The 27,769-nt window shown below is 37.6% G+C and overlaps 1 protein-coding gene across 3 annotated transcripts in view; it reads right to left on the bottom strand.

Annotated features, from left to right (window-relative positions):
* PCNP (PEST proteolytic signal containing nuclear protein) overlaps positions 1-27,358 on the bottom strand; it is a 48,105-nt gene extending 20,747 nt beyond the window's left edge. The window contains exons 1-6 of one of the 3 annotated variants that reach the window (XM_025873538.2): positions 27,236-27,328; positions 20,867-21,044; positions 20,629-20,791; positions 17,480-17,554; positions 13,120-13,175; positions 10,163-11,983 (exon numbers count right to left, since the gene is read on the bottom strand). In XM_025873538.2, the coding sequence (XP_025729323.1) occupies positions 11,857-11,983; positions 13,120-13,175; positions 17,480-17,554; positions 20,629-20,791; positions 20,867-20,922 (477 nt within the window). In that variant the 5' untranslated portion in view covers positions 20,923-21,044; positions 27,236-27,328 and the 3' untranslated portion in view covers positions 10,163-11,856. Of the gene's footprint in view, positions 1-10,162; positions 11,984-13,119; positions 13,176-17,479; positions 17,555-20,628; positions 20,844-20,866; positions 21,045-27,235 lie in introns of those variants that run through there. The other 2 variants (XM_025873533.2, XM_073892802.1) reach the window with 2 other exon arrangements.
* Positions 27,359-27,769: the final 411 nt, after the last annotated feature.

Raw genomic sequence — 27,769 nt, 5'->3', positions numbered from 1 at the left:
AGTGGGAGAGGGAGAAGCAGGCTTCCCGCTGAGCAGGGAGCCCGATGTGGGGCTTGATCTCAGGACCCTGGGATCATGACCTGATCCAAAGGCAGACGCTTAACGACTGAGCCACCCAGTGTCCCATGAACCTTTTATCATTATGAAAAGATAAAATGAGGTGTCCCTTGTAATACTCCTGGCTTCCAGTCTACTTTGGCTGAAATTAAAAGAGCTACATCAGCTTTTTTGGTATTCATATGGTATATTTCACCATCATGCTTTCAACCTGTCCATGTTCTTATATTTAAGGTATGTCTCTTACACATAGTATATAGCTGTCCTTTTTTTTTAATCCAGCTGCCAGTCTTTATCTTTCCATAGGAATATTTAGTCGAATTAAAAAGGCATTATTACCAACACATTTGCATACAAATATGCCATTTTGCTTTTTTTGCCTTACCTGTTCCACAGTCCTTTTTCTGCCTTTTTGAAAGATTCCAGGGTACCTAGGTGGTTCAGTTGAGCATCCGATGCCCAGTTTCGGCTCAGGTCATGATCTCAGGATTGTGAGATCCAGCCCTGCGTCTGGCTCCACACTCAGCACAGAGTCCGCTTGATATTTTCTCTCCCTTTTCTTTGCCCCTCCCCCTGCTCTCTCTACATAAATAAATACATAAGCCTAAAAAAAAAGATCCCAGTCCTCTCCTCCCATTAACTTATTTGTATATTGTTTTAACTATTACTCAGTAGTTTGCCTGGACATGATGTTAAAGTTCTTGGCAGTGTCTTCTACTTCATGGCCATCCACTTCATGAGCTATAGAACTTGTACATTCAGACACATATAATCCCATTCAAAAGATGTAGAAACAGACAAAAGAGAAATAGTCTAATAACTCCCATACCAGTGGTACTTACCACTATACAATCAGGCTTCATGTTGACCACATTCCCTCAAATAGTCTAGTACCCTTTGAAAACCCTCTATGGCTTATCAAACTCAACACCCAAAGAACAAATAATCCAATCAAGAAATGGGAAGATGTGAACAGACATTTCTCCAAAGAAGACATCCAAATGGCCAATAGATGCATGAAAAAATGCTCTACATCACTCACCATCACAGAAATACAAATCAAAACCACAATGAGATACCACCTCACACCGGTCAGAATGGCTAAAATTAACAAGTGAGGAAACGACAGATGTTGGTGAGGATGCAGAGAAAGGGGAACCCTCCTACACTGTTGGTGGGAATGCAAGCTGGTGCAGCCACTCTGGAAAAAGTTGAAAATAGAGCTACCCTATGACACAGCAATTGCACTACTGGGTATTTACCCCAAAGATACAAATGTAATGATCTGAAGGGGTACGTGCACCCCCAATGTTTATAGCAGCCATGTCCACAATAGCCAAACTATGGAAAGAGCCCAGATGTTCATCAACAGATGAATGGATAAAGAAGATGTGGTATATATATACAATTGAATATTAACACAGCCATCAAAATATGAAATCTTGCCATTTGCAATGATGTGGATGGAACTAGAGGGTATTATGCTAAGCAAAATAGGTCAATCAGAGAAAAACAATTATCATATGATCTCACTCATGTGGAATTTTAAAAACAAAATAGAAAAAAAAAACACGATCACAGGGGAAGAGAGGAAAAAATAAAACAAGATGAAATCAGAGAGGGAGACAAACCATAAGAGACTTTTTTTTTTTAAGATTTTATTTATTTGAGAGAGAGAGAGCACAAGTAGGCGGAGCGGCAGGCAAAGGGAGAGGGGGAAGCAGGCTCCCCACTGAGCAGGGAGCCCAACACGGGGCTCGATCCCAGGACCCTCGAATCATGACCTGAGCCGAAGGCAGACGCTTAACTGACTGAGCCACCCGGGCGGCCCCACCGTAAGAGGCTCTTAATCATAGGAAACAAAATGAGGGTTGCTGGAGGGGAGAGGGGTGGGAGGATAGAGTAACTGGGTGATGGACATTAAGGAGGGCACGTGACGTAATGAGTCCCGGGTATAAGACTGATGAATCACTGACTTCTACCTCTGAAACTAATAACACATCGTATGTTAACTAATTAAATTTAAATTTTAAAAAAAGGGAAAAAAATCTATGGATTTTGTCATCATCTGCTACTTATCTAAATTCTGGCTGGCAGTTTTTCTTAAAAACTTAAAAGTTACCCTGTATATATTTGTCAATTTTCCCCCCTCTGCAGCATCTACCATTCTCCCAGGTAGTAGGTCCAAACCCTTAAGTCTCCTGGGATGCTTCCATCTCCCATCATTGATTCAACCACTGCATTCCTTAGCAATGTCTGATGTTACTTCCATCTCATTACTGCTAATTAATGTTTTTTTTTTTTAAAGATTTATTTATTTTGGGCGCCTGGGTGGCTCAGTCGTTAAGCGTCTGCCTTCGGCTCGGGTCATGATCTCAGGGTCCTGGGATCGAGTCCCGCATCGGGCTCCTTGCTCCGCAGGGGGCCTGCTTTTCCCTCTCCCACTCCCCCTGCTTGTGTTCCTGCTCTCGCTGTCTCTCTGTCTGTCAAATAAAATCTTTAAAAAAAAAAATAAATAAAGATTTATTTATTTATTTGGGAGAGTGAGAGAGACCACATTAGAGGGGGGAGGGTCAGAGGGAGAAGCAGACTCCCTGCTGAGCAGGGAGCCCGATGCGGGACTCGTGACCTGAGCCGAAGGCACTCGCTTAACCAACTGAGCCACCCAGGTGCCCTACTGCTAATTAATGTTAACATACCATTCTAAGCTTTTATAAACTCATTCATGTAGCATGCTACCAATACCTTGCTTTCCTAGCTTCCATGCTTGCCCTATTATCCTTTTTGTGTTATACCCATTACTTCAATTATTTAAAACTGCCCTTCATCTTGAAGCTCCCTGGTTTTCTAATGGCTTCCTGTCTATAGCAAAGAAACCACAAGAGGAATGAAAGTAACTCTGTATGGGACAAGAGATTGCTGTTATAATTCTCCATTTCAACATGGTGGCACTGTACCAGCATACTTTATTAAAAGTTGGAAAGGCCATATGTTAAACTGGAATTTATATAAAAATTTGAAGAAAAAAATAAAAGTTGGCACCAAATAGCCACTTTGTCCTAAGTTACTCCTATCATAAAAAGCAAGGTCTCTGGTAAAAGTGATGATTCCCGATTTTCTTCCTTAGGGCATCACATAGCCAATGCCTGCCATAGTACTTAAATGGGATAGAATGAGAATATGGTGTTTTGTTTTGTTTTTTAAAGATTTTATTTATTTATTTTAGAGAGAAAGAATGAGACAGAGAGGGAGCATGAGACGGGGGAGTGTCAGAGGGAGCAGCAGACTCCCCGCTGAGCAGGGAGCCCCATGCGGGGCTCCATCCCAGGACTCCAGGATCATGACCTGAGCCGAAGGCAGATGCTTAACCAACTGAGCCACCCAGGTGCCCCTGGTGGTGTTTTTTTTTTTTTTTTTACATAGTGCTTTTTAAAAAATATTTTACTTATTTGACAGAGAGAGAGAGCACAAACAGGGGGAGTGGAAGAGGGCGAGGAAGCAGACGCCCCACTGAGCAGGGAGCCCGACGTGGAGCTTGATCCCAGGACTCTGGGATCATGACTTGAGCCGAAGGCAGACGCTTAACTGACTGACCACCCAGGTGCCTGGAGAAGAAACATGTTTAAATGCTGGGAAAGTGACTTTTTTTTTCTCAAAGTGATCCTCTGAGAGTATAACTACACTGAAATCCTGTTTTGAGAAATCTGCTTGTATGGTAAATATGTATGAATGTCCATACACAGACAAAGCTGATATCCACACACAGCATTACAACGGTGTTGTTAGAATATTTTGAGGGTTTTATATCCAACTGCGTATTATATTTATGGTGGAGAGGCACCTTGTGACTGAGTTAAACCACTACTCACACATCATTTTTTTTTAATAAACTTTTTTTAAAGAGTAGTTTTAGGTTCATAGCAAAATTGAGCAGAAAAGTAGAGTTCCCATCGATTCTGTCCCCACAGATACACCTTATCATTCTCAATTTGCATCTTCACTGGAACACCTGGCTGGCTCCATCAGTAGAGCATACAACTCTTGACTTGGGGGTTGTAAGTTGGAGCCCCACACTGGGTATACTGATTAAAAATAAAATCTTTAAATAAAAAAAATTTGCATCTTCAGGGGTGCCTGGGTGGCTCAGTCAGTTAAGTGTCTGCCTCTTCATTTTGGCCCAGGTCATGATCTCAGGGTTGTGATACTGAGCCCTGTATTGGGCTCCACACTGGGTGTGGAACCTGCTTAAGATTCTCTCTCCCTCTGCCTCTTCCCTCACCTCTCCCTCTCAAAAAAAAAAAAAAAATTGCATCTTCAGTTAGATTTGCTTTAATCATTTGCCAATGTTTCAACATCTAATTAGTGTTTATATTCTTTTAATGTTACTTTGCTTGCATTACTGGATTTCAAGTGTTCTGCTTGTTTTGATCTTTTTTTTCTTATAGTCAAGGTATATAAATTATACAGGAACTTTGTTTTATTTTGAGGCATGGTTATGTGGGTAAATTCACAGTTCTATTGATCTATCCAAATCTTACAGCACCTATGATTTAGTTATGGAATTCCAAAAGCAAGCAGCAGAAATAAAACAAGCAACTCAAGGTGTATGACCAGCATGAAATCAGGACAATGCCAGACTCTGAGTGAAATGCATTTTGTGGTGCATTTGGATGACATACCAATCAGTGAGAGACTCAAGAGTTCAGGTAACTGTTCCTGCAGTAAAGTTATAGTGATTAGCCTTGATATTTTACATAGTACACAACAGTTTTTATTTTTTCTAAATATTAAGCAATGTGAATTCAATGGACACTACAGATAAAGTGCTCCCAGAGGGGATTTACTCTCAGGAAATAAAAAAGATTTATGGTAACAGCACTTTTGGACTACATAAAAAAAAAATGTACACAGCTATCAATTAGTTCTGTGTCCATGTGCATTAATTAAGTGGATATCTACTGTGATGTGGGTCAAAGCCTTTGGTCTAAGAAAGTTCTCACACAGGGGTGCCTGGGTGGCTCAGTCAGTTAAGCATCTGCCTTCGGCTCAGGTCATGATCCCAGGGTCCTGGGATCAAGCCCTGCATTGGGCTCCCTGCTCAGTGGGGAGCCTGCTTCTCCCGCTGCCTGCTGCTTCCCCTGACAAATAAATAAGTAAATCAATCACTCAATCTTAAAAAAAAAAAAGTTCTCACATATCTAATTCAGACATGCTAGAATGACAGCTAACCTAATTCACCTTATTTAGGGATACCTCTATTCTCACTCATTTCTCCAAAGATCCAAGTAATGTAGGATCGATGTAGGAAATTCGCAAAGTATAGGACAATGAAAAGAAGCAAAAAATAAAAACAAAAAGCAATAATCATTGCTAGCCAACAATGATTCCCATAGGAGTGGAAGGGTACATATTACCAGGGATTTGTCATGCAGTGGAATCAGGGATTCCCAAAATTTGTCTTCACTGTTGATGGTGGGCCCCTCAGTATGCTGCTCTTCCCTGCAGGGAACCCACTCTCTCCTCAAAGATCTGAAATTTGGCCTCTGGGTCTCTCCTCTAAGATGTTAAATCTTTCCCTTGTTCACTTACTCCCTGAGCCCTAAGGTGGTAAATTGTTCCAGCAGTTGCTACTTCTGCTACACCTGAGAGTTCTCACACAATCTTTATGCAGATCCTCCTTGACTTAGGATGGTGTTACAGCCCCATAAACCCACTGGAGTTGGAAATAATGTTAAGTCAAAAACGCATTTAATACATCTAACCTACTAAACACCACAGCTTAGCTTGGCCTAACTTAAAGGTGCTCCAACACCAACATTAGCCTACAGTTGGGCAAACCATCTAACACAAAGTCTACTGTATAAAAAAGTGTCTAATATCATCTCATGTAATTTATTGAATACTGCACTGAAAGCAAAAAACAGAATGGTTGTATGTGTACTGAATAGGTTTAAGTGTATCAGTTGTTTACCCTTGTGATTGAATGGCTGACTGGTAGCTAGCTGCATACTGCCAGCCCAGGAAAAGATAAAAATTCAAAATTCTAAGTATTTTTCTACTGAACATGTATCTTTTTGCCAGATGAGTATCACTGTGCAACATCATGAAGTTGAAAAATTATAAGTCAAACCATTGGTAAGGTGGGGACTGGACGTATTAGTTCTCCCCTGATATAATCTTCAAAAAGCCTTTGACAAAATTCAACACCCATCTCTGATAAAAAGCACTTAAAAAAATAGGAATTGACAGATATTTTTAACATGATAAAATATGTTTAGTTCTAAAGCCAGCATCTTATTTAATGGTTAAACACTGGAAACATTTCTATAGAGAACAAGAATAAGGGAAGGGTGCCCGTTATTTCTCTAATTCAATACTGTACTAGTGGTATTAAGCAATACAGTTAGACAATAAAAATGAATTAGAGGCACAAAAACTGGTAAAGAATTAAAACCAACTCTATTTGCAGGTGATATGATGATATACCTGAAAAATTCTAGAGAAACAATGATAAAACTCAATATGAGAATTCAGTACGATAGCAAGACACAGAATTTACAGAAATTGCCTTCATATCCTAAAACAATCAGCACACAATGGTAGAGAAAACCCCATTTCTATAACAATAAAGACTAAATATTTAGGACTAAGCTTACAAGAAATATGCAAAACATATAGGAGAAAAAATTTAAAACACCCCTGAAAGACACAAAAGCAAAGTGCTCTTGATTATGATGGCTTATTATCATAGATACCAGTTAACTAATTAGATCCTGATCTCACAAATGCACAAGAATATACTCCAAATCAGTAGGAATCTACTTAAATTAAAAAAATGAAATACAAAAGCACAAGAAAAACATGGGTGAATTCATCTCTAATATTAGTATAGAGAAAGGCTTTCTAAATATTAACATTGAGAGGCAATAAAATAGTAACAGAGTTTACTACAGAAAAAATGAAAGCTTCCTGCATTGCAAAAAAAAAAAAAAAAAAACACCACCACACACCAAAATCAAAGTCAAAGGACAATTAATTGGGAAAACTATAACACATCAAAGATAAAGAATTAGTATATAAGGAATTCTTAAAATTTGAGAAAGGACCAAAAACCCATAGTAAAATGGGAATGACATGAACAGACTATTCATAAAGATATTCAGATGGCCCTTAAATATAGAGGATACCTTACTTCATTCGTAGCTAGAGATGCAAATCAAAACTAATCTGAAATACCATTTTTTACCTATCTGATTTGGCAAAAATTAAAAAGCATGACCTAAACATCCTGTTGGCAAGGCTGTGAAAAGAGGCATGAACTCTCATACATTCCTGGTGGAAAAACAAACTTGGTACAACCCTTTTGGATGAGAATTTGGCAAAATCTAACTTAAAGTACATATACACTTATGTTTTGACTCAGCAATCCTATGTTTGGGAATTTACCTGAAGGAAGATACATCACAACAATATGAAAATACACATGCACAAGGTTACTCAATTATAGCACTGTAATGGCAAAATATTGGAAATGACCTAAATGCCCATACATAGAAGAGTAATTGCATAAACTATAGTATATTCACATTATATAGCTGTTCAAAACGTTTTTGGAGTAAGCTCTCCCATGAACTGGTATAGTTTCCAGGGTATACTGTAAAGTAGGGAAAAAACCACCAAAATATAAAAGTTAACTATAACATGCTACATATCATGTTAAGAAAAAGAGGGAAATAATAACCACTCATCTATTTATTCAAAAGAGACATAGGAAGGATAAAACAGAAACCAGAAATAGATTACCTACAGGGGACAGGTGCAAACAAGATAGAAACGCTAGGAGGAAGAGAAAGAGCTAGAAAGGACAGAAAGGAGTGACACTTTTTGTATAGTTCTAACTTTTAGAACTATGCTAATATTTTACATACCAAAAAAACCACACAAGTTAACAAAGAATGGGCAGCAATCATTGTGAAATACAAACAAAAACAAGTTAACTAATTTCATTACAAAAGAGTAGCATAACCATACTGAAAGGGGTAACCGAGAAAAGAACCCACATTACTTTGTAAAACAGTATTTTGATTATGCATTGCAATACTAAAAAAGAAAAAAAAGAAAAAAAAAAGCTAGTATACACAAATACTGCACAGGTTGGTAAGCTGTTTTTCCATTGGTAGATATAGTAATTCTGAAAGTACTTTATGTGTATTCTATAAATTGGGCAAATGAAAGTGAACATACTACAGATAGATTCTTACTGTTGGATAGAAGTTTCAAATATAGGAAGACTAGAATCAACTCTGGTGTTGGTCTGGTACTGGAGATACACGCACATACAGTATACACACACATACACATCAATCTAGAAATAGATATAGGTGTATATATTACACACATTTTCTAGCTCTGTTAAGCAGGCTAGAAGCAATGATACCTCAGTACCAATGAGATCTAGTACTGATTTTGATTTCTAAAGACCACCGTCTCTAGAAGGAACCATGCTTAGAGAAATCACTAATTCCAAGGCTGGAGAAGAGAAAATCCAAGATGGGTAGAGTGTATCTTTTGTTGCCAGAAATGAAGTATTAAAAGGATGGTGACATCAAAAAGACATAAGGGTCACCTGAAAGGAGTTCGCATGGGCAAATCTGGGACATTCTGAGTTACAAAATAATGGTAGTAATGGGTCGTAACCTAAAGAATAACATAAGGTTACATGGGCCCATTATCAATAAAATAAATAATGAATGGGAGGGGAACTTCCTCAGAGCAGAATTTCAACTACTAAAAGCAGAGAAACATTGGAAATAGCAAACCATCACTTGGCAAATTCTACACTAACAATTGTTTCAGGAAAGAACCACAGGGGAAGAAAAAAGAACCATGAATGCCTGCCCTATTAGTGGGCAATAGTATGAGAAATAAGGTATTTACATAGTCCCTAGAATTTCCCGACAAGATACTTACTAATTACAAAGAAGACAGTAATCTGACAGTGGAGAAATCTGGCAGACACCACCTTCAGCAAGTGATCAATATTAACAGCAACAGGACAAATTATCATCATGCATTTGCTGTTACACTGAGGACACATCAGTTCTGTGTTATTCTTGCCAAAAATTCATAAACTGAATTTAACCATGAGGAAAGAGTAGGCAAACCCCCAACTGAGGATCTTTTACAAATAACTGCCCTGGTCCTTTTTAAAAACTCTAAGGTCATGAACAACAAACAATGAAGTGTCCCCGACTAAAGGATTAAAGAGAGACAGATGACAACTATACCATGTGGGATAATGAAGGGCATCTTTGACTAGAAAGATTAGTGGAGCAAATGGTGAAATGTGAAAAAAGTCTGTAGAACTGTACAAGGTAATATATTAAAGTATTATAATAATGTTAATTCCCTGATTTTGACAATTGTCCTGTAGTTATTTAAGATGTTAACATTTGGAGAACATGGAAATACCTTGTAATAGTTTCACAATGTTTTGTTAAGTCTGAAATTTTTTTTAAAAAATGAAGTTTAAAATTCAAAAAAATACCTTCATGTGACCAGGAAAGTACCTTCCCTCCACACTAAGTCAAACTAATCTTGATTACCAGAGTGAAGGAAAAACATCTGAAAACAAACAGCCTTCATTTGTAATTACTCAAACTTGAATGAATCTTAATTCTAAAATGTAGCTCAATTTTTTATTTACTAGGACCTGACCTACTGGGCAGTAGCCATACAAACATTTCGAGCCCATGACACGGAGCCAATGGATGGTAGACACTATGTATACCTTCTAACACTTAGGGATTTCCAAAGATACGCCTTGGCAGGATTTTCCACAGCACAGGACAGAAAACACTTTCGCAGTGAAGGAGAGGGAGGATTTGGATTAAGTTTTTTCCAACCCCAGACACTGTAATGCTATAGAACTATGTGCTAAGTTAGGTAGACTCCGATACTAATTTTAAATTTCCCATTATTCTGGCCAACAATCTGGGCAAGAGCAACAATTGTAATATCTGGCTCGTCTTTTTTGTTAAAAAAAATAAAAAAACAAAACAAAAAACCCAGCAACAATTATGTAGAAGAGAAAGTAAGAACACTATTGAGTTTGACAAATTTATTGGTATTTTAGTAAAGACATTCATCTCAGTCGTTTCTCTCCCATCTTGACCTTAGGTTAATATTTCATTTGAGTCAAGAAAAGAATATGTAGGAGAGGGATGTTATTTTAACATAAACAGTAAAATGGACAAAAGTGGAAAGTCTGTCTACGTTAAAGCAAGTTAAATTCATGTATCTTGATATAATTAAATCATGTAAGGACTAATAGTTCTATATACATTTCCATTGTTTTACCTGGGGCTTACTCTAAACTTAAATGCAAATGAACAAAATGTTAGGAATATATACAGGCTGCTTCTCTGGAGTTATTACCTATTAAAAGAGCTCAGCAAGTAGTTACCACCAATAAAACAGTCTGAAGCTGCCTCCAAATTAAACACTGCAGGAGTAGTCAAAGAAATCATTATACGGTGTTTCTTTTATCCATGACTACGCCTTTAAAGAGGTGTTTATAACTGTCACATTAAAAAATAATTCATATACAAAAATTTAAAAAAAAACCCTACAATACACAGATCTAACAACATATATGTGGTCAAAGAATCCATAAAATATGTTTAAAGATGCATTTTCTTTCTTTTTATCTTCAGTACCTAAAATGTGCTTTTGAGAGGCCATTGGTTAATATGTATACACTTCAAATAAACCATATTACTGTACTAAAATAAGAATTCTTGTATTAAGTTCAAATCAAACTCGCTTTCACAAGTTAGTAACTTAAATTAAGCTTGAACAAAGTTACAGAAAGTGCATCTTTCTCATTTTCATCTTCATACAATGTTGCTTTTTTGGTGTTTCTACCTTTTAAAAATAAAAACAGCCAAATATTTAAGTATTATGTACATTTAAATTTTTGGTGGTGGTTTGTATTTTAAAAGAAACAGCTTCCTTATGATTTGCCTCAAGATCTGGTGGAAATGATTACAGGAACTAGCTAATAACAAAAACCAAGAGAAGCACATTCAAAATACTGATTTACTTTGGTAGCAAATGGTCTTTGAAGACTAATGAAGGTAGACAAGACCCGTTAAAGTGAAGTGGGCTATTTCAAATACTCAACAACTTACATAAAATTAAAAAAAATTTTTTTAAAGAGCTAAGCATCTGTACCAACTGATAGCAATGCAATATTATCTAGTTTATGATGACTTGAAATAAAACAAATGCCCATTAGGAAAAAAAAAAAGCTATATTTTAATTTTATCTAACGTACTTTCAGTCAATAGTCCAGTAACATTTTCCTCCCAATACAATACTCCCTCTTCTATAAGGCTGTTCCTGGGAGCCAGACACTTTAGGTTAATAAGGGAGTTAAGAGTAACTGCTTGCAGTTTAATAGACAATAACTTTTTGCGTTCCTCTTAATGTGCTAATAGTTGTGTCTAAAAAAATATGCAATTCTTAGAAAGGTACCATTTCTGATTTTTTATTATCTGTAACCTTTGGAAACTAATCACATGAAACTACAAAATTAGCAAATGTCTTGAAATCTGTATATAAAACATAAATTACCTCTAATTTCAAACTCTCATTTATTAGTGTACCACTCAATCTTAAAAAAAAAAAAAAAAAAAAAAGGCGGCTCCAAAGATAGTCTTATACCATTCTTTAAAAAAGGAAACTGTTCCTTTTAACTTTACACCCACCCCACACCCCAATTTCAAAACACATCATTTAATTGTCTTGGTCATGGACATTTCCAAGATGAGATTTTATATTTCGCTCCCATAGCTTCTGGTTATCAGAAAAACCATGCTTTCCTTTATTGAAGGAGTTTGGTCCTGCTGATGTTGGTGTATCCCTGTGTTAAAAGACAGGAAATTTATTTAAAAGTTACATAAAGCCTTTTGGGCCATGTTTTTAACTCATTCAAAACATATTTGTTTAGTACTTATTATGAACAAGGCTGAGTATCACAAGAACCTAGAGAGTTTTTAAAAAATACCCTTTCTATAAGATCCAGTCCTAAAATTCCAGATTCAGTAGGTCTGAGGAGAGACCAGCATGTTTAACAAACACCTAAGGTGATTCTGACATATAGCTAAGGGTGGCAACCACAACTGTTTTTATAACTGTTGCTTGAAACCCTTTAACAGGGTCATGAAATCAACTGATGGCTTGCCATCAGCATCTATAAAAAATGAAACAGAAGAAAAACATGAAGATATATTACACATAGAAAGGTTGTCATTGTGGATTTGTTTCAATTTTACATCTTTTATGTGTTTAAACATATAAACAAACAAACTGGGTATTTAGACAAAGTTATAAGATCAGATGTATTTCTTACTTTTAGGTCCCAGTATGAAAGGAAAGCGGGCAGGCAGTCACCGGGACTGTTCCTATTTGAATCCTAGACTCCAAGTCTGATATAGATGCTTGCATATGGACTTAGTTCTCTGGGAGTTTATAATTTGGTAGAAATGGGGACAAACTATGGGTTGATTTAAACCCGAACTTCCTTACTAGCCTCTAAGTTATCTTAAGTACAAGAAAATGGCCATTATGTTAATTTGATATGTTATTTCCATGACAACAGAAACATGGAGGAAAATTAAAATACTTGTCTTATTTTGGTATTTGGCATCTTAATTAGGAAAAAAGGACATGTACAATCAAGATTAAATGGTGAGAATAATATGAGAGGTAAATGAGTGAAAGTCTTTTCTTTTTTATACTGAAAAAACTTAAATTTTAAATCAGAAACGTTTCTCACAGCTATCTGAAGAAAATACAGATTATATGTATCTGAAAAGAAATATCCTTAAAATTATTATTTTTTCATAAGGTACTCAATTTCTCTTATCAGGAGAGAAAATAAGATCACTGATAGCTCACAAAACAAAATTGTTTTGCCCAAATATGCAAGAAAAGCCCAAATAATAATGATCATTTTTAAAAGATCATTCTCTACAATCTTTACAAAAAAATATATACCTTCCAATATTCTTCATCCTCATCTTTGCTTCTGGAGGCATTTCCTCTGGCTCACTCTGGAGGAAAAAAAAAAGCAAACAGAGATGTGTTACAGGTTTATTAAATTCACTTGATTACTAATATTACTAAATTTTGTATCTAAGTCTTCTGGCACTTTCAATACTATAAATCTTGGTAAAAGGAGAAAAGCATTTATCTTAACTACATTTTAAAAAGAAACACACAGATCTTGAAGTGTGCTGACTTTGCATAAAGAAAAAAATCTGGTAAAAACCTGACATTCTAGAACCCAAACCATTTGTTTACTATGCAGTACACACTATGCTAAGCGCTTTAATATGCACTCTCTTTTAAAATTCTAACAATCCTCAGGGCACCTGGGTGGCTCAGTTGGTTGAGCATCCATCTGACTCTTGGTTTCAGTTTAGGTATGATCTCAGGGTGGTGGAATCAAGCCCTGAGTTGGGTTCCATGCTGGGGTGGGGAGGGAGGGGGGAGTTGGCTTGGGATTCTCTTCCTCTGCCCCTTCCCCCGACTCTCTCTCAAATAAATAAATCTTTAAAAGAAAAACAAAAAAACCCTAACAATCCTACGAGGTAGGTATAATGATCATCATTTGCATTTTAAAGGTGAGGTAAACAAGGTTAATTTGTCTAAAGTTAAAAAGCTAAAAATAGCAAAAGAGCTGGATGCCAAAGCAAAGATTCTTAACAACTTTATGGTATTGCTCCTTCTAAGAATGTCTCCTTTACTAAAAAGGTATCTTTAAAGTTCATTCTTTCTATACTTCTAAAGCTGTTGAAAAGATACGTGATAAGTTAAATTCTTTTTAGATCTGTTTTTATGTATGAATGTTGCTGGTGAGATAATTTTTTTTATTTTTAAGTAGGCTCCATGACTGACATGGGGCTTTAACTCATGACCCCGAGACCAAGAATCACATGCATGGTCTACCAACTGAGCCAGCCAGGAGCCCCTAAATATTCTTTTTTAAAAGAGTGTCTTTAAGATCTAGCCTAAAGGAGTTTCTCCTGGTCAAATCTGAGATAAGTTGAGCATTATTGCCTACTGAATAAAGAATCCATGAGGGGCTCCTGGGTGGCTCAGTCATTAGGCGTCTGCCTTGGGCTCAGGTCCTGGTATGGAGTCCTCCATCGGGCTCCCTGCTCAGCAGGAAGCCTGCTTCTCCCTTTCCCACTCCCCCTGCTTGTGTTCCCTCTCTTGCTGTGTCTCTCTCTGTCAAATAAATAAAACTTAAAAAATAAAGAAAGAAAGAATCCATGAGCAGGGCGCCTGGGTGGCTCAGTTGTTAAGTGGCTGCCTTCGGCTCAGGTCATGATCCCAGGGTCCTGGGATGGAGCCCCGCATCAGGCTTCCTGCTCAGTGAGGAGCCTGCTTCTCCCTCTCCCCCTCCCCCTGCTTGTGTTCCCTCTCTCACCGTGTCTCTCTCTGTCAAATAAATAAATAAAATCTTAAAAAAAAAAAATCCATGAGCTTACACTTAGATAAATAAAGGACAGTTCTTCCTTACAGGAAGAGACAATAAATATAAAAGAGAAAAAACACCATTTGGCAAACATTCATAAAAATTGATTCTGGTAGGAATCAGCAATGGATGCTGACACTCATGGGAGTGTTTAAAAAATTATATATTTTCATGTATTCTTTTTCTTAATTAAAGATTTTACTTTTAAGTAACCTCTACACCCAACTTGGAGCTCAAACTTATGACCCTGAGATCAAGAGTCCCATGTTCTACTGACTGAGCCAGCTAGGCGCCCCATAAATTTTAATTTTTTTAATTTATTTTATTTTTTCAAATTTTTTTATTCTATAAAATTTATTTTATTGTTATGTTAATCACCATACATTACATCATTAGTTTTTGATGTAATGTTCCATGATTCATTGTTTGTGCATAACATCCAGTGCTCCATGCAGAACGTGCCCTCTTTAATACCCATCACCAGGCTAACCCATCCTGCCACCCCCCTCCCCTCTAGAACCCTCAGTTTGTTTCTCAGAGTCCATAGTCTCTCATGGTTTGTCTTATTTTTTTTTTTATTTAAGTAGGCTCCACACCCAACATGGAGCTTGAACTCACAATCCTGAGATCAAGAGTCACATGCTCTACCGACTGAGCCAGTCAGGCGCCCCATGTATTCTTTTTTTTTTTTTTAAAGATCTTTATTTACTTATTGAGAGAGAGAGAATGGTAGAGAGAGAGCATGAGAGGGAAGAAGGTCAGAGGGAGAGGCAGACTCCCTGACGAGCAGGGAGCCCGACGTGGGGCTCGATCCCGGGACTCCAGGATAATGACCCGAGCCAAAGGCAGTCGCCCAACCAACCGAGCCACCCAGGCACCCTCCCCCATGTATTCTTAAAGCATAACCCCCAAAATAAATTTTAATTACAAAAGGTAAAACAGTACTTTGGAAAAGTACAGAAATCTGGCAGACATCACTTTAACCAAATGATCAAGGTTAACACTGTCATTAATGGGACATATTGACAACATGTGCTCCCTGGTATGATAACATTAAGAACTGGGCATCACCTCTGTGGTATTCCTGCCAAAGTGAGTTAATACGAATCTAATCATGAGGAAACATCACACAAATTCAATCTAAGGAACATTTTACATAATCACTGGCCTGAACTCTTCCAAAAATGTTAATGCCATAAAACAGAAAGACCCAAGAATTGTCCAAATTAAAGGAGACTAAGGAGGTAACAACTAAAATTTCAAAATTAATTAAATGGATGCCCTCATTGTCCAACATGCTTTAGGCTCAGATATATATCCAACGTTACTTAACTATGTTCTGCAGAAAAAAGAAAAACCAGATGAAGATTTTAGATGCACACATTCTTTTATCTAAGAGACAAATTAAAGTTTATATCCTTTACCATCAACTTGCTAATTTCTCCATTCGCAAAACAGGAATAACTACATCACACGATTCAAAGGAATATATGAAGGATAAAATAAAGTTACGTGAGAAGACAGCCAAATTGTGAGGCGTTCAAAGTAAGCCGGTACTATCACGCAGCTTCCCATTTCCATCCTCTCTACTTTTGCACATGCTGTTCCCTTCCTCCTATCCTGTCCTTCCCGCATGCACTCTGTACATGCCAAGAAGTTACCTCAAGGGGCGCCTGGGGGGCCCAGTCGTTGGGCGTCTGCCTCCGGCTCCGGTCGTGGTCCCAGGGGCCTGGGATCGAGTCCCGCATCGGGCTCCCTGCTCCGCGGGAGGCCTGCTTCTCTCTCTCCCTCTGCCCCTGCTTGGGTTCCCTCTCTCACTGTGTCTTTCTCTGTCAGATAAATAAATAAAATCTTTTTTTTTAAAGATTTTATTTATTTATCTGACAGAGAGACAGTGAGAGAGGGTCTGTCAAAACACTGCCTGATGTTCCAGCATCCAACTCCTATTTCTTCTCTATATACTCTTCCCAATCACTTCAGCCCGCAGTACGCTCCTCTGAATGTATAATTCCTAACCATACTGTTTTGGGAGCAATTACTCATGTACCCTGTTAACACTTAATTGTTATACAAAGGGGTCACATTTTAAGTGGGGGTTAGTTTCTAAAGTCAGAGACCAAAGAAAAAAAAATCAGTCAAAATAATGCTTAAAATTCCATATCATATGTTATTCATAAGCATAAGAGAGGGGCACTGTGAGAGGCACGAGGAAACTAGGAAACTAAGAGAACAGCAGTAAGTAATGCTCACTCTGGAACACGTGCTTACTGAATAGACTTCTAAGAGAATCACTTGCACTATTTGCTATTCTTCATGGGGATACCAGAAGAAAGCATTACAGTTGCCTTTTTGAAGGTGAATGCATGCACGACGTCTCATCACTGAAGACTCCAACTATTAAATTATTAAAGACAGCAGCATTAAATTTTTCTTTTTTTGGACCCTACATATTTCCTAGTGTGTATTATTATTGTTCATAATAAGCATTTGTGTATTATTACTGTTCATAATAAGCATTTGTTTATTTGATTCTTTTTTTTTTTAAGTAGGCTCCATGCCCAGTATGGGGCTCAAACTCATGACTATGAGATCAAGACCTGAGCCGAGATCAAGAGTCACTTAACCAACTGAGCCACCCAGAAGCCCCTGTTGATTTGAGTCTTAAGTTCATTGCTTCCAAAGGCAATATTTTAAATAATCCTACAACCAAATAAAATAGAAATATCCAGATTTTGCAGGCATCACACACACACAAAAAACTATTCAGAATTACAAAAATTCACTAGTATCATTAGTACAACCTACAATCTGCCTCTAACATCTTCCTTAAAGAAATGGTTAAAGTAAAATAAACAAAACTAGGTGTTGACTTACATCTTCATCTTCATTAAAAGCTGCTGCTACTGAAAGGGTTTTTGGAGCAAGTGTTGGAACAGTTTCTTTAGGCTTCTGAAGAAGAAACACATTAAAAAGTATCACATAATGTTAGAAGTATCACATAATGTTTATACAGGCTTGTTTAATGATACAAATAACATCTTCAAAGACTTGATTTTATGTTTTCACAGAAACATATAGTAAGGAACTCAACAAACTTTAAAGAAATCCATTTTTTCTTTTTAAAAATGTGGTTATCAACAGGTAGCTTTAACTTTATTAATTATATGTCCATTTGTTTTCATCCTGTAAAACATTTTCTAGTCAGGATATATAGTATCATGTAGCTAACAGGTACCTGGAAAAGGTAAAAGAAAATGATTAGTACTTCTTTCCCACAGTAACAAAAAATGAAGTGCAGTGTGCCTTGAGAGAGAACATAAAAGACACTAAGACTCATCTCTCTACTGGGTAGCTTTCTGACCTACAGCCTGTAAACATGCTTCTCTTCTATCTAATCTAAGTTTCTGAGGTCAGTTGTCCTCACTATCTTCATCCTCTCACCATCCATTTTGTCGATAACCCACTGCAATCTGGCTTCCTCCCTCACCTAGAATCGGGTGACCTTGGTTCTATAGGGTCACCAGTGACCAGTGCACCGCCTTTGACTCTAATCACCAGCTATTTTTTGAAACACTCCTACCTTGACTTCTCTGACAATGCTTTTTAGATGCTATTCTAATTCTCTGATCTTTTGTTCCCTCTTTGTTTCCTCCTGTTCCCCCCGCCAAATGACAGACACCCAAGAATCTGTCTTTAGGGATCTTTCCTTTCCTTCTCTGTACTTCCCTAGTCAACTCCATTCACTCCCATAGTTTTAACTACCAAATCCAATGGCTGCCCCAAACAGAATGTCATATACCGACTAGTTAGCTCCACTTAGAGACCCAATGGGTACTTTAGTTTCACAGCGTTCTAAGTACCCAAGCCAGAAAACCTTTTCCTCAACTTGCATTCTATTATAAAGTCTTGTTGCTTAAATCTTTATCTAATAGACCTATAGCTCCCTCTGCATTCCCATCAACTACCGACACCTAAGGTCCCTTAGCATTACTTGCCTCAACTACTGTTAGAAATACCATCCCCCCCACTTCAGTGTTTCTTCCCGCTAATCCTCTATAATGATACCAGAGTGATATATCTAAAATACAAATCTGTTTAAAAGTTTCCATACAACAGTTCCATAGCTCTGCTAGAACCTAAAGAGTAAAACCAAACTATATTATGTAAGCCCTTTATGATTCCGTTCTATGGTCTCATCTGGGGGGCTTTCTATCCCTACATTTGCATACCACTTTCCAACTACAAACAATTTCCTGAATGGCTTCACATCTAAACTGCTTTTGCACAAAATTCTTTTTATCTGAGATGCCCTTTGCCTCCTGTCTACAGTTAAGGCCAACTCAAACATCACCTCATCAGTGAAATCTTCTCTGATCTGCTGAAACAAAAGGAACCACACTTTCTTCTATAACACAAACACTTTTTATAAATGTTTCCTTTTGAAGAAATAAAAAATGCTAATTTGGAGATTATGCATAGAGACTCTAGAAATATCCTTTACTCTTTTAAAGATGTCAGGTGTTTGATGTTGTACATACAGCATATGACACAAGTAAGTGCCTGTTGATCAACTACTTTTTCAATCATATAATCAAAAGCAATAGTTTCAACTATTTTTTGTTATCTTAAAACTCACTTCCCCAAGATGACTGTGTTTATACGAAAGTTTACTTTATAAAAACAGGTTTTTGTTTTCCAAAGATTAAGTTTTACTGAATAGGCATTTTCAAATAAAACCCTCCCATCTAAAATGATCAGCAATTACTAAATCATATTAATGATTTAGAAAAAATAGGGATTTAGATATCTAGTTTAGGAGTGTGCTGACCCCAGTAAAATCTATTATCAAGAGTAACATCTATATGGAAGTGTACATGAGAATACATGTTTAACGACTATCAAAAAAATCCCACAAAGATTTATGCAGTTGGTCTATGCAACTTTATAAAAAAAAAAAAAGGATTGAACAGAATCAGCTCAAATAGGAAGAAAAGTCATGAAGTAATGAAGTTACAAGCTGAATGTCTTTTGGCCAGGATGAATTTTTTTAAAGAAAGGAAGAAAGAAAAAAGCAAAACAACATTAGGGTAGGAGTAGGGGTTCTGAGAAATGGTAGCTCTTTTTTTAAAACTAGAAGTGTAACTCAAACACACCGACTCTAACAGGAACCTGATCCATATCATATTTTTGAGATCTTTGGATGAACATCTAATGCAAAAATAAAGCTCTATGCATCTGGCAAATGAGCATTAATTTTCACAGAACAGATATGAATAAACAATAATCCTTATAATCCTTAAAGGCAATAATCCTAATAATTCTAGGATTATTCTCCTTACACAAGAATGTAACTATTTTCTAAAGCTAAGAATAATACACTACCTTTTTTTTCTTAAAGATCTATGTGGTTGAAACATATGAAACTGTCACTTTTGTAGGTCAGAAATAGTCACACATCTAGAAACTTCATGTTTCAATCTAATATTTTAAAACTTTCCAGGTACTCCATGATGAATAATTAAATTAATTCAAGGTTTATATTTAAAACAAGGGCTCAAAAGTTGATCTGTCATAGGATATACAGGGCTCAATGTCCATTTGTAGTTCCAAAGTAATCAGGAAGCAGTTATCAAGTAATACCTCATTAGTGCTGATTTCTAGAGATATTTTTAATATTACTGGAATTAAAGATAAGAAAAATAAACCAAAATTCTTCCTGAAAATATTTTTCAGAGGTTTTTGCCCAACTTGGAAAAAATTGTTACTTTATAAATCATATATATTCCTTATAATAGTTGCTCCTTCTTAAATTCCAAACCTTTTAAAAAAGTTTTCTTGAGTTATAATTTATCCACACCATTCTTGAATGCAGAGCTGGTAACTTCTTAAATACTTACATGTAAGTTCACGCACTAATGTACCTTTTTAGACTCAATTTACCATAACCCCCTAATAAGCAGATTCCTGAAACAAAAATTCTTAAGTCCCATTATGAACATCATACAGATAAAATAACAACTCACACTTGATCCAAGTTTGATGGATATGGCTGAGGCTTTCTTTGTCGTCTGACTACCTATGGCAAATCCAAACTTGGAGATCTTTGTAGGCTTTGTTGGGAGGTCTGCAGCTTCTTCTTCAGCTGATCGCTTCTCAGCGCTGCGACTGGAACTTTCCCCTCCATTACTGGAAGAAACAGTCTTAGTTTTCACAGGTTTTTCTGCTTCTTCTTCAGGTCCTGGTGAAGTCGAAACAACTTACCAAGATGAGCTATTTTTACTGAGCAGATTGATGGGAGCAGCAACCTCAAAAAGCATCGTTATAAGGAAGATACCTCTGCAGTTGTCACCTACTGACCCAACAGTCTCTTCCACTGTTTGTTAGAGTATACAGCAGGAACTGAGATTGTGTGGCAGTAGAAGAGGCTCCCATGAATTAACTAGCATAAAATACAGAGCAATTTAAAATTATAAACATAGAGTTCACAAAACCTAAGACCCTTCAACTAAACACTATTATAAAAGTTATATATAATAATCTAGTCACTTGTGGGATTTTGCTTTTTAGAAATTAAGGTCTATAAATTCTTCTACACAAACTAGTGTGTGAGCAATTGGTCACATCACAGAACAATACATTTGATTAATAAATTCTGACATTCTTCAATTATGTAGTACTAGTTATACAAAAAGTACCTAGTTATGAATGGCTTATTATTACTAGAACTACAACATTAATACAGCCTGGAGTAAGTTTCTTGAGTGATGTATTCCTCACGTACCTCTCACACAATTTTTAGAGTTGAAATGGACACTGAAGGAAGACATCAAGTCATTCCCTCTTACGTAATTTAATTCTACTCTGAAAGCTTGATTATCACCTATTTTAACAATCATACTTAGGTTTACATACTACTTTTTCTCATGAAAGAAAGACAAGCAAATTATAATTTCAAATAGGAGCCATACACATGTAGATTTGGAATGTAAGATGGCTTTCAGTAATTTTGCTTGTATTTGTATTAATCAATGACAAAGTAAGTTTGGATCTTGAGTATCTTTGGTCCTTTAGAGGAGAAGGCTATTTAAGAACATATTGAATGATAAGATAGAAGAAGTCTAGCTGATTAAAAATTTCCTTTCCCCAATTCACCCTATAGAATGTTTTCTGCTACACTAAACAGTTTATTTATGAAGAGAAGATGCTCTAAGCCATAGCTCTGACGAGTTAACAGGACAAACAACTAGAATGGGGGAAGTGGAAAATCAAACACAAATAGATGGACAAGTAACAGATTAAAAAATCCAGAGGCTATAGCTCTCAATCTATATAATTTTGGAAGGATGAGGTCTCTAGATTGATAAGCACTTTGAACAGGACATTTGATTTTGTTTAGAGGAAAGATAACAGGAACTCTGTATTCCCTTTGGACAGGGGGTGAAAGTTGTAATAATAATGTAGGGGAATTAAGCAGGACTAGGTTTTGGTATTTCCTCAGGAGACAAAGATAGCACTGGAATGGTTGCTGGAGGTGCCATTTACTTATTTAGATATGAAATTACAAAAGCACCTAAAGAATGTAAGATCAATATTTAATAGCTGAAATACAGAAATCAATTTAGAATTTCTAGGGGCACCTGGGTGGCTCAGTCGGTTAGGCATCTGCCTTCAGCTCAGGTAATGATCTCAGGATCCTGGGACAGAGTCCCATATTGGGCTCCCCGTTCAGCGGGGAGTCTGCTTCTCCCTCTCCCTCAGCCCCCCAACCCCCTATCCTCTCTCTCTCAAATAAACAAATAAAATCTTTAAAAAATTAATTTAAAATTTCTTAAAAAAAACAAACAGTATTATGCCAACATTAGTTTTTTTCAAAGCCTAAGTTTAGAACTAAAAGCATTATTCTAAATTTTATTTATTTGTATTTTTAAAGATTTTATTTATTTATTTGACAGAGAGAGAACACAAACAGGGGGAGTGGGAGAGGGAGAAGCAAGCTTCCGGCCGAGCAGGGAGCCAAATGCAGGGCTCGATTCCAGGACTCTGGGACCACGACCTGAGCCAAAGGCAGACACTTAACGATTGAGCCACCCAGGTACCTCCTAAATTTTATTCTGCATTCTATTTATAGCTTTATTTTTTATTTTTTTAAAGATTTTATTTATTTGAGAGAGAGAGAGAATGAGAGACAGAGAGCATGAGAGGGAAGAGGGTCAGAGGGAGAAGCAGATTCCCCGTCGAGCAGGGAGCCCGATGTGGGACTCGATCCCAGGACTCCAGGATCATGACCTGAGCTGAAGGCAGTCGCTTAACCAACTGAGCCACCCAGGCACCCCTATTTATAGCTTTAATCAAGTATGAGTTTTACTATAGAACCCAAACAATGATAACTATTTCTTTGTGACTGACTAAAATTGAAAACACAGACTCTATATATGGGAACATATAGAAACATATAGAAAATGCACTGGGTTTACATAACGAAACAATCTATATACTAAGGCACAAGTTTTGTGCAAACACAAACTCTGAAAAACATCAAAACAAATAGCATAAAGAACATTTAATCTTGACTGCAGTACACTCTGCTCTTTGAACTGTGACCCAAAAGCTGTACATAATTAGTCAAGATTTCCAGTTCTTTAAAAAAACCCTATCTTTTCTTAATTCTAGGTCTCCTTTTACCCAGAAAATAATTCTGGAACAAAGAATCTAGAAAAACTACAGGGCGCCTGGGTGGCTCAGTTGTTAAGCGTCTGCCTTCGGCTCAGCTCATGATCCCAGGGTCCTGGGATTGAGCCCTGCATCGGGCTCCCTGCTCCAGGGGGAGTCTGCTTCACCTTCTTCCTCTGCCCTGCTGCTCCTACTTGTGCTCGCTCTCTCTGTGTCAAACAAATAAAAATAAAATCTTAAAAAAAAAAAGAATCTAGAAAAACTAAAGCATAAGTATAAAACAAAGTGAAAAACATAAATCTTACTGTAATATTAATACCATTAAGTGTGACAGCTGGCTGAACTAGTATGTGATAATATATGGAACACAATACTATCTGTCCAATCCCATGATGCTATAGGGGAAATACCTATAGACACTACTGTAGAAAAGGTAGCATGAATAGGGGAATTGGGAAAACTGCCACTAATTAAGTAATCAACTAATTAAGTAATGTGAAATCAAAATTCAATTTGCTTTCTTGTCACCTTAAGAGGCAATCTATTAAGACCACCCACATCTCAGGTGCACACTGGAGATGGAACGTATTTTGTCTAGCAGGTCATTTCTAAACATGACTGATTTCAGGGACACCTGGATGGCTCAGTCCGTTAAGCATCTGCCTTTGGCTCAGGGTATGATCCCAGGTCCTAGGACTGAGTACCACATTGGGCTCCTTGCTCAATGGGGAGCCTGCTTCCCCCTTTGCCTGCCCCTCCCGCTGCTTGTACTGTCTCTCTCTCTCTCTCTCTGACAAATAAATAAAATCTTAAAAAATAATAATAAAATAAACATGACTGATTCCAAATCCAGCAAATTATTTTTGGATATAGTAAATAACTGGCTGTGCTCGACTCTTAAGTTTGTTGTTTTCTTTTCTTTTTTTTTTTTTAAAGCATTTATAGACACTCAACGGCTTTAGAAAATATCCACTCTTCAGTGAAAAGATGGGGGAAAAGGAGAAGAAAAAGATGGGTGTACTATTAGTACTCATTACTTAGCCTTAAATGGCTCAATGTGTCACATAGATTGGAGCTTTTATTTTCTTTTTAGGTAATCCTCCTCTAATAATTATGTAGTAAAATATACAAAACATTTAGGAAATAAAGCAAATGGAATAAGCAATGAAAATGGAAAAGTGTGACAGCCAAATCTATGTTATCAATGTGACTGTACAAGTCTATATATATAGTTCATTAGAAGAGAAAATTATTTCAACCTAATGTGAACTTTGAAATGTATCATTAAATATAAACATTAATTTCTATGCCCATTAAGGTGTTGTTCTTTAAATACAACATGTACTGCACTTTAGCATTTGGGGGCTTTTAATCAAGAACTCCTGTTTCCAATTTATTTAATAGGATTGGACCATGGAAAACAAAAATTTTAGATGACCATGGATTAGCAATGTGAAAATTTTTAGCAACATAATTTATATTTTATTTTTATTTTTTAACATAATTTATATTTTAAAGAATGAGTAAATATGTGATCAGTTTTCTAAAAATAAAATCACAATTTACAGCAAAACATTAATATAATTAAATAAAAGTACTAGATTCTTTATCAAGGACTATTTTAATAAAGGGGATTTTTATCTAGTTTGCATTCATTCTGAGCTAACAAGTGTGTAGTTAATGTGAAATCAAATTATACGTGGTACTAGCATTTATTTTTTCTTTTCTATTGAGTAGCTGGAAAGGTAGGTCTTGGAGGACAAAGTTACCTTACTTTGAAAAAGAAGTACCTAATAAGAAAGTTTAAGTCCATACATCCTTCATGACCATTTGTATTCTGCTAGCTTCATCTGAAAAAAGGGCACATAGCTACCTCTCCAAAAGGACTGGTGTGCAGCTTAAATGAGAACATATTCAAGACCCTCCTAGTGGCTGGCATAAGAAATGTCAATTTCTTTAAAATAGTTTTTAGAGAGCTTAAAACAGCACAAGATGGCCATGATTATGATATGGACAGCTTTTTTCTAAGATTTCAATTTCAAGGAGCTACAAAACTTTTGCTGAAGGGAGAATAAAAAATCTGCCCAAAGCCTTATCCTTAGCTTTATCCTCCTCTTTAAGGTGAGAGCAAATTCAAGTAAGTAGCTTCTCTTACTGACATGAATTCATTCATAGCTACTTATAAAAAATTACACTTCCAACTACTGGACTCTTCAATAGGAGCTAAAAATCACCTAGGTAAGCTCCTAAGACAAACTTGAGAGTGTTTCAAAATAGTGCCAACTTGCCACAAAATTAGCAATTCAGCCAATCCACAGAATTAAATGTTTTAGCTATGATTTCTCTGAACAAATTCATTAAAAATATCTGACATTCAAAAATGATTTCTATGCAACAGCACTATCTTCTTGTTAAGGCAGGCACATCCAAGGCAAATTATGGCAAAGTTATTAAGGGATAGTACTTATTCTAAATCACCAACAAGGCTACCATAACTTTTGATATCAATCATCCAAGTTAATTTTATACTACCACTCCACATACAAAAACATGCTACAATAGAAAGTTCAACATTCATACTACAAAGTTAATTATCCCTAACTGAAAGGGTGGTGGATAAATTACACAGTCCAGTTATGCTGACACTTAAGGTACATTTTGGCAACACATTAAACACATCTTTAATACTCTCAAGACACTTAAAAAGCTATTCTACAAAGTTAAAAATAGTCTAAAAGCCAGTTAAGATTCTTCAGGTTACAGATCTTTGTTTTTTCTCAAACTACCAATTTTTATGTCATTTTACTCAATAATTTCCAAAACGATTTTTGAGGGGAGAAAACATCCCTAATGAGATAGCACTATATGGTCTAAATTGCTGTTTAATTAAGTAACTGATTACGCTTTTCTCAGTTTTTGTTCCCAAGGCAATTCACATTAAACGTCATGTTAGTAAGGTCCTAATAATTGCCTTCATATGCTATTAATCTTCGGTATTTTCTCAAACTAAATATTTTCAGGGACAAGATTTGAGGGAGTCAGAATACAGAGTAATACTTAAAACGTTCTAAAGATATCATGATCACCTCGCACGTGTTAAGTTACTTGCCTTGTTGCGACAAAGGGGGGTGGGGGCTTGGAGAGATGTTTCTTTACCTTCATGCACAAGGCCCAAATTTACAGGGGTGGAGGATACAGAATGGAGATAGCTGTAACCTGAGTTAGCATCATAACAAAATACAGGAAAAGTCACACTAGCCTATTAAGCCACCTAAATATCTGTCATGCAGTTAGCTGGCAACAGCCTAACTAAGAAATAGCAGACACTTCAAAGGCAATCAAACCCTAACCCTAGACCCCGCAGCTTAAACCAGCGGGCAGGCAAAGGTATTCTTTCCCTCCATCTCGACCCATCCCGTTACAGGGTCAGTATTCGGCTTGAAAATAAGAGAAAAGGCCGGGATCGTCGACCTCCTCCGCGAAAAGGGAGAAGCAAACTAACTCCTAGGTGTAACTTAGAGGCCAGCACCGTCGGAAACTCGGCCTGCGGCCAGTTCCTGCAGCCACTTCTCGGTGACTCCCACTGTGTGTGTGCGCGTGTGTTTTATGTGATGTGCGTCTCCGGTGTGGCGGTAGCGGCTCCTGCACTGCCGCTCCTGGTCCCACCCCGAGTTCGGTCCCCCTTTCTGGTACCCATCTCCCTTCTCCTCGGAAGCAGGGCCTCCGGTGGGGCCAGCAGGTGACGGACAGTGGCCGGCTCTCCCGCGGCAAGGAAGCGATGTGGGCCCGGATCCCAGCGGGCCGCGCCGGGCGTGCCCGGGTCTCGTCTGGGCCCAGCACCTGGCCGGGTGAACGCCAGATCCGCCCATTCTCGCTCCCATCCTACTCCCCCCACCCCGGGGACCTCAAAGAAAGGCCCAGAGCATCCCACGCAGCCCGCGACGCTGGGGTTGTGTTCACCTCCGGCGGCTCCAGCTCGCTGCGGTTTCTCAGGCTTCTCCTCTCCCGCCTTCCCGTCCGCCATTTTCCCCGCCGCGGCCTCCCCTGCAGCCACGCCAAGGACGTCACGGCCCCGCCCAGCAACCATTGAGTTTCGGAGCTAGCCGGCGAGGCAGCAGCCTAGAGCGGCCCTGGAAAGTGAAAAAAGGCCGTTTTGGAAACGGAAGTGAATGTGATATCATCTGCGAGTCGCCTCTAAAGGGAGGGCGGGGAAGGTTGGGCTGCGTGTCTATGAAAGACTGGTTAGGGACTTGACTGGAGCTTGCTTAGGTTTTCCTGGTCCAGAGAAGTGGGGGAGATACAGGAGCATCACTGTGCAAACGTTGGTGGAATCTTGTAAGATTTATGCAGACCATGTGTGACTACACCTGAAGCGAGTCGGCTCTATTCATTCTGGTCTTTCTGGATCACCGGTGCTTTCTTTTAAAAAAAAAAAAAAAAGGGCAGTGGGGTCTCCTGGGTGGCTCAGAAGAGCGTGAGGCTGATCTCGGGCTC

The sequence above is a fragment of the Callorhinus ursinus genome, unplaced genomic scaffold (genome assembly GCF_003265705.2).
Source record: "Callorhinus ursinus isolate GAN/ISIS: 27379988/994484 unplaced genomic scaffold, GSC_fseal_2.0 scaffold1, whole genome shotgun sequence".
NCBI classification, from domain to species: domain Eukaryota; kingdom Metazoa; phylum Chordata; class Mammalia; order Carnivora; family Otariidae; genus Callorhinus; species Callorhinus ursinus.
Note: the sequence above shows the minus strand (reverse complement) of the source record. Positions and strands in the feature narration are given on the sequence as shown.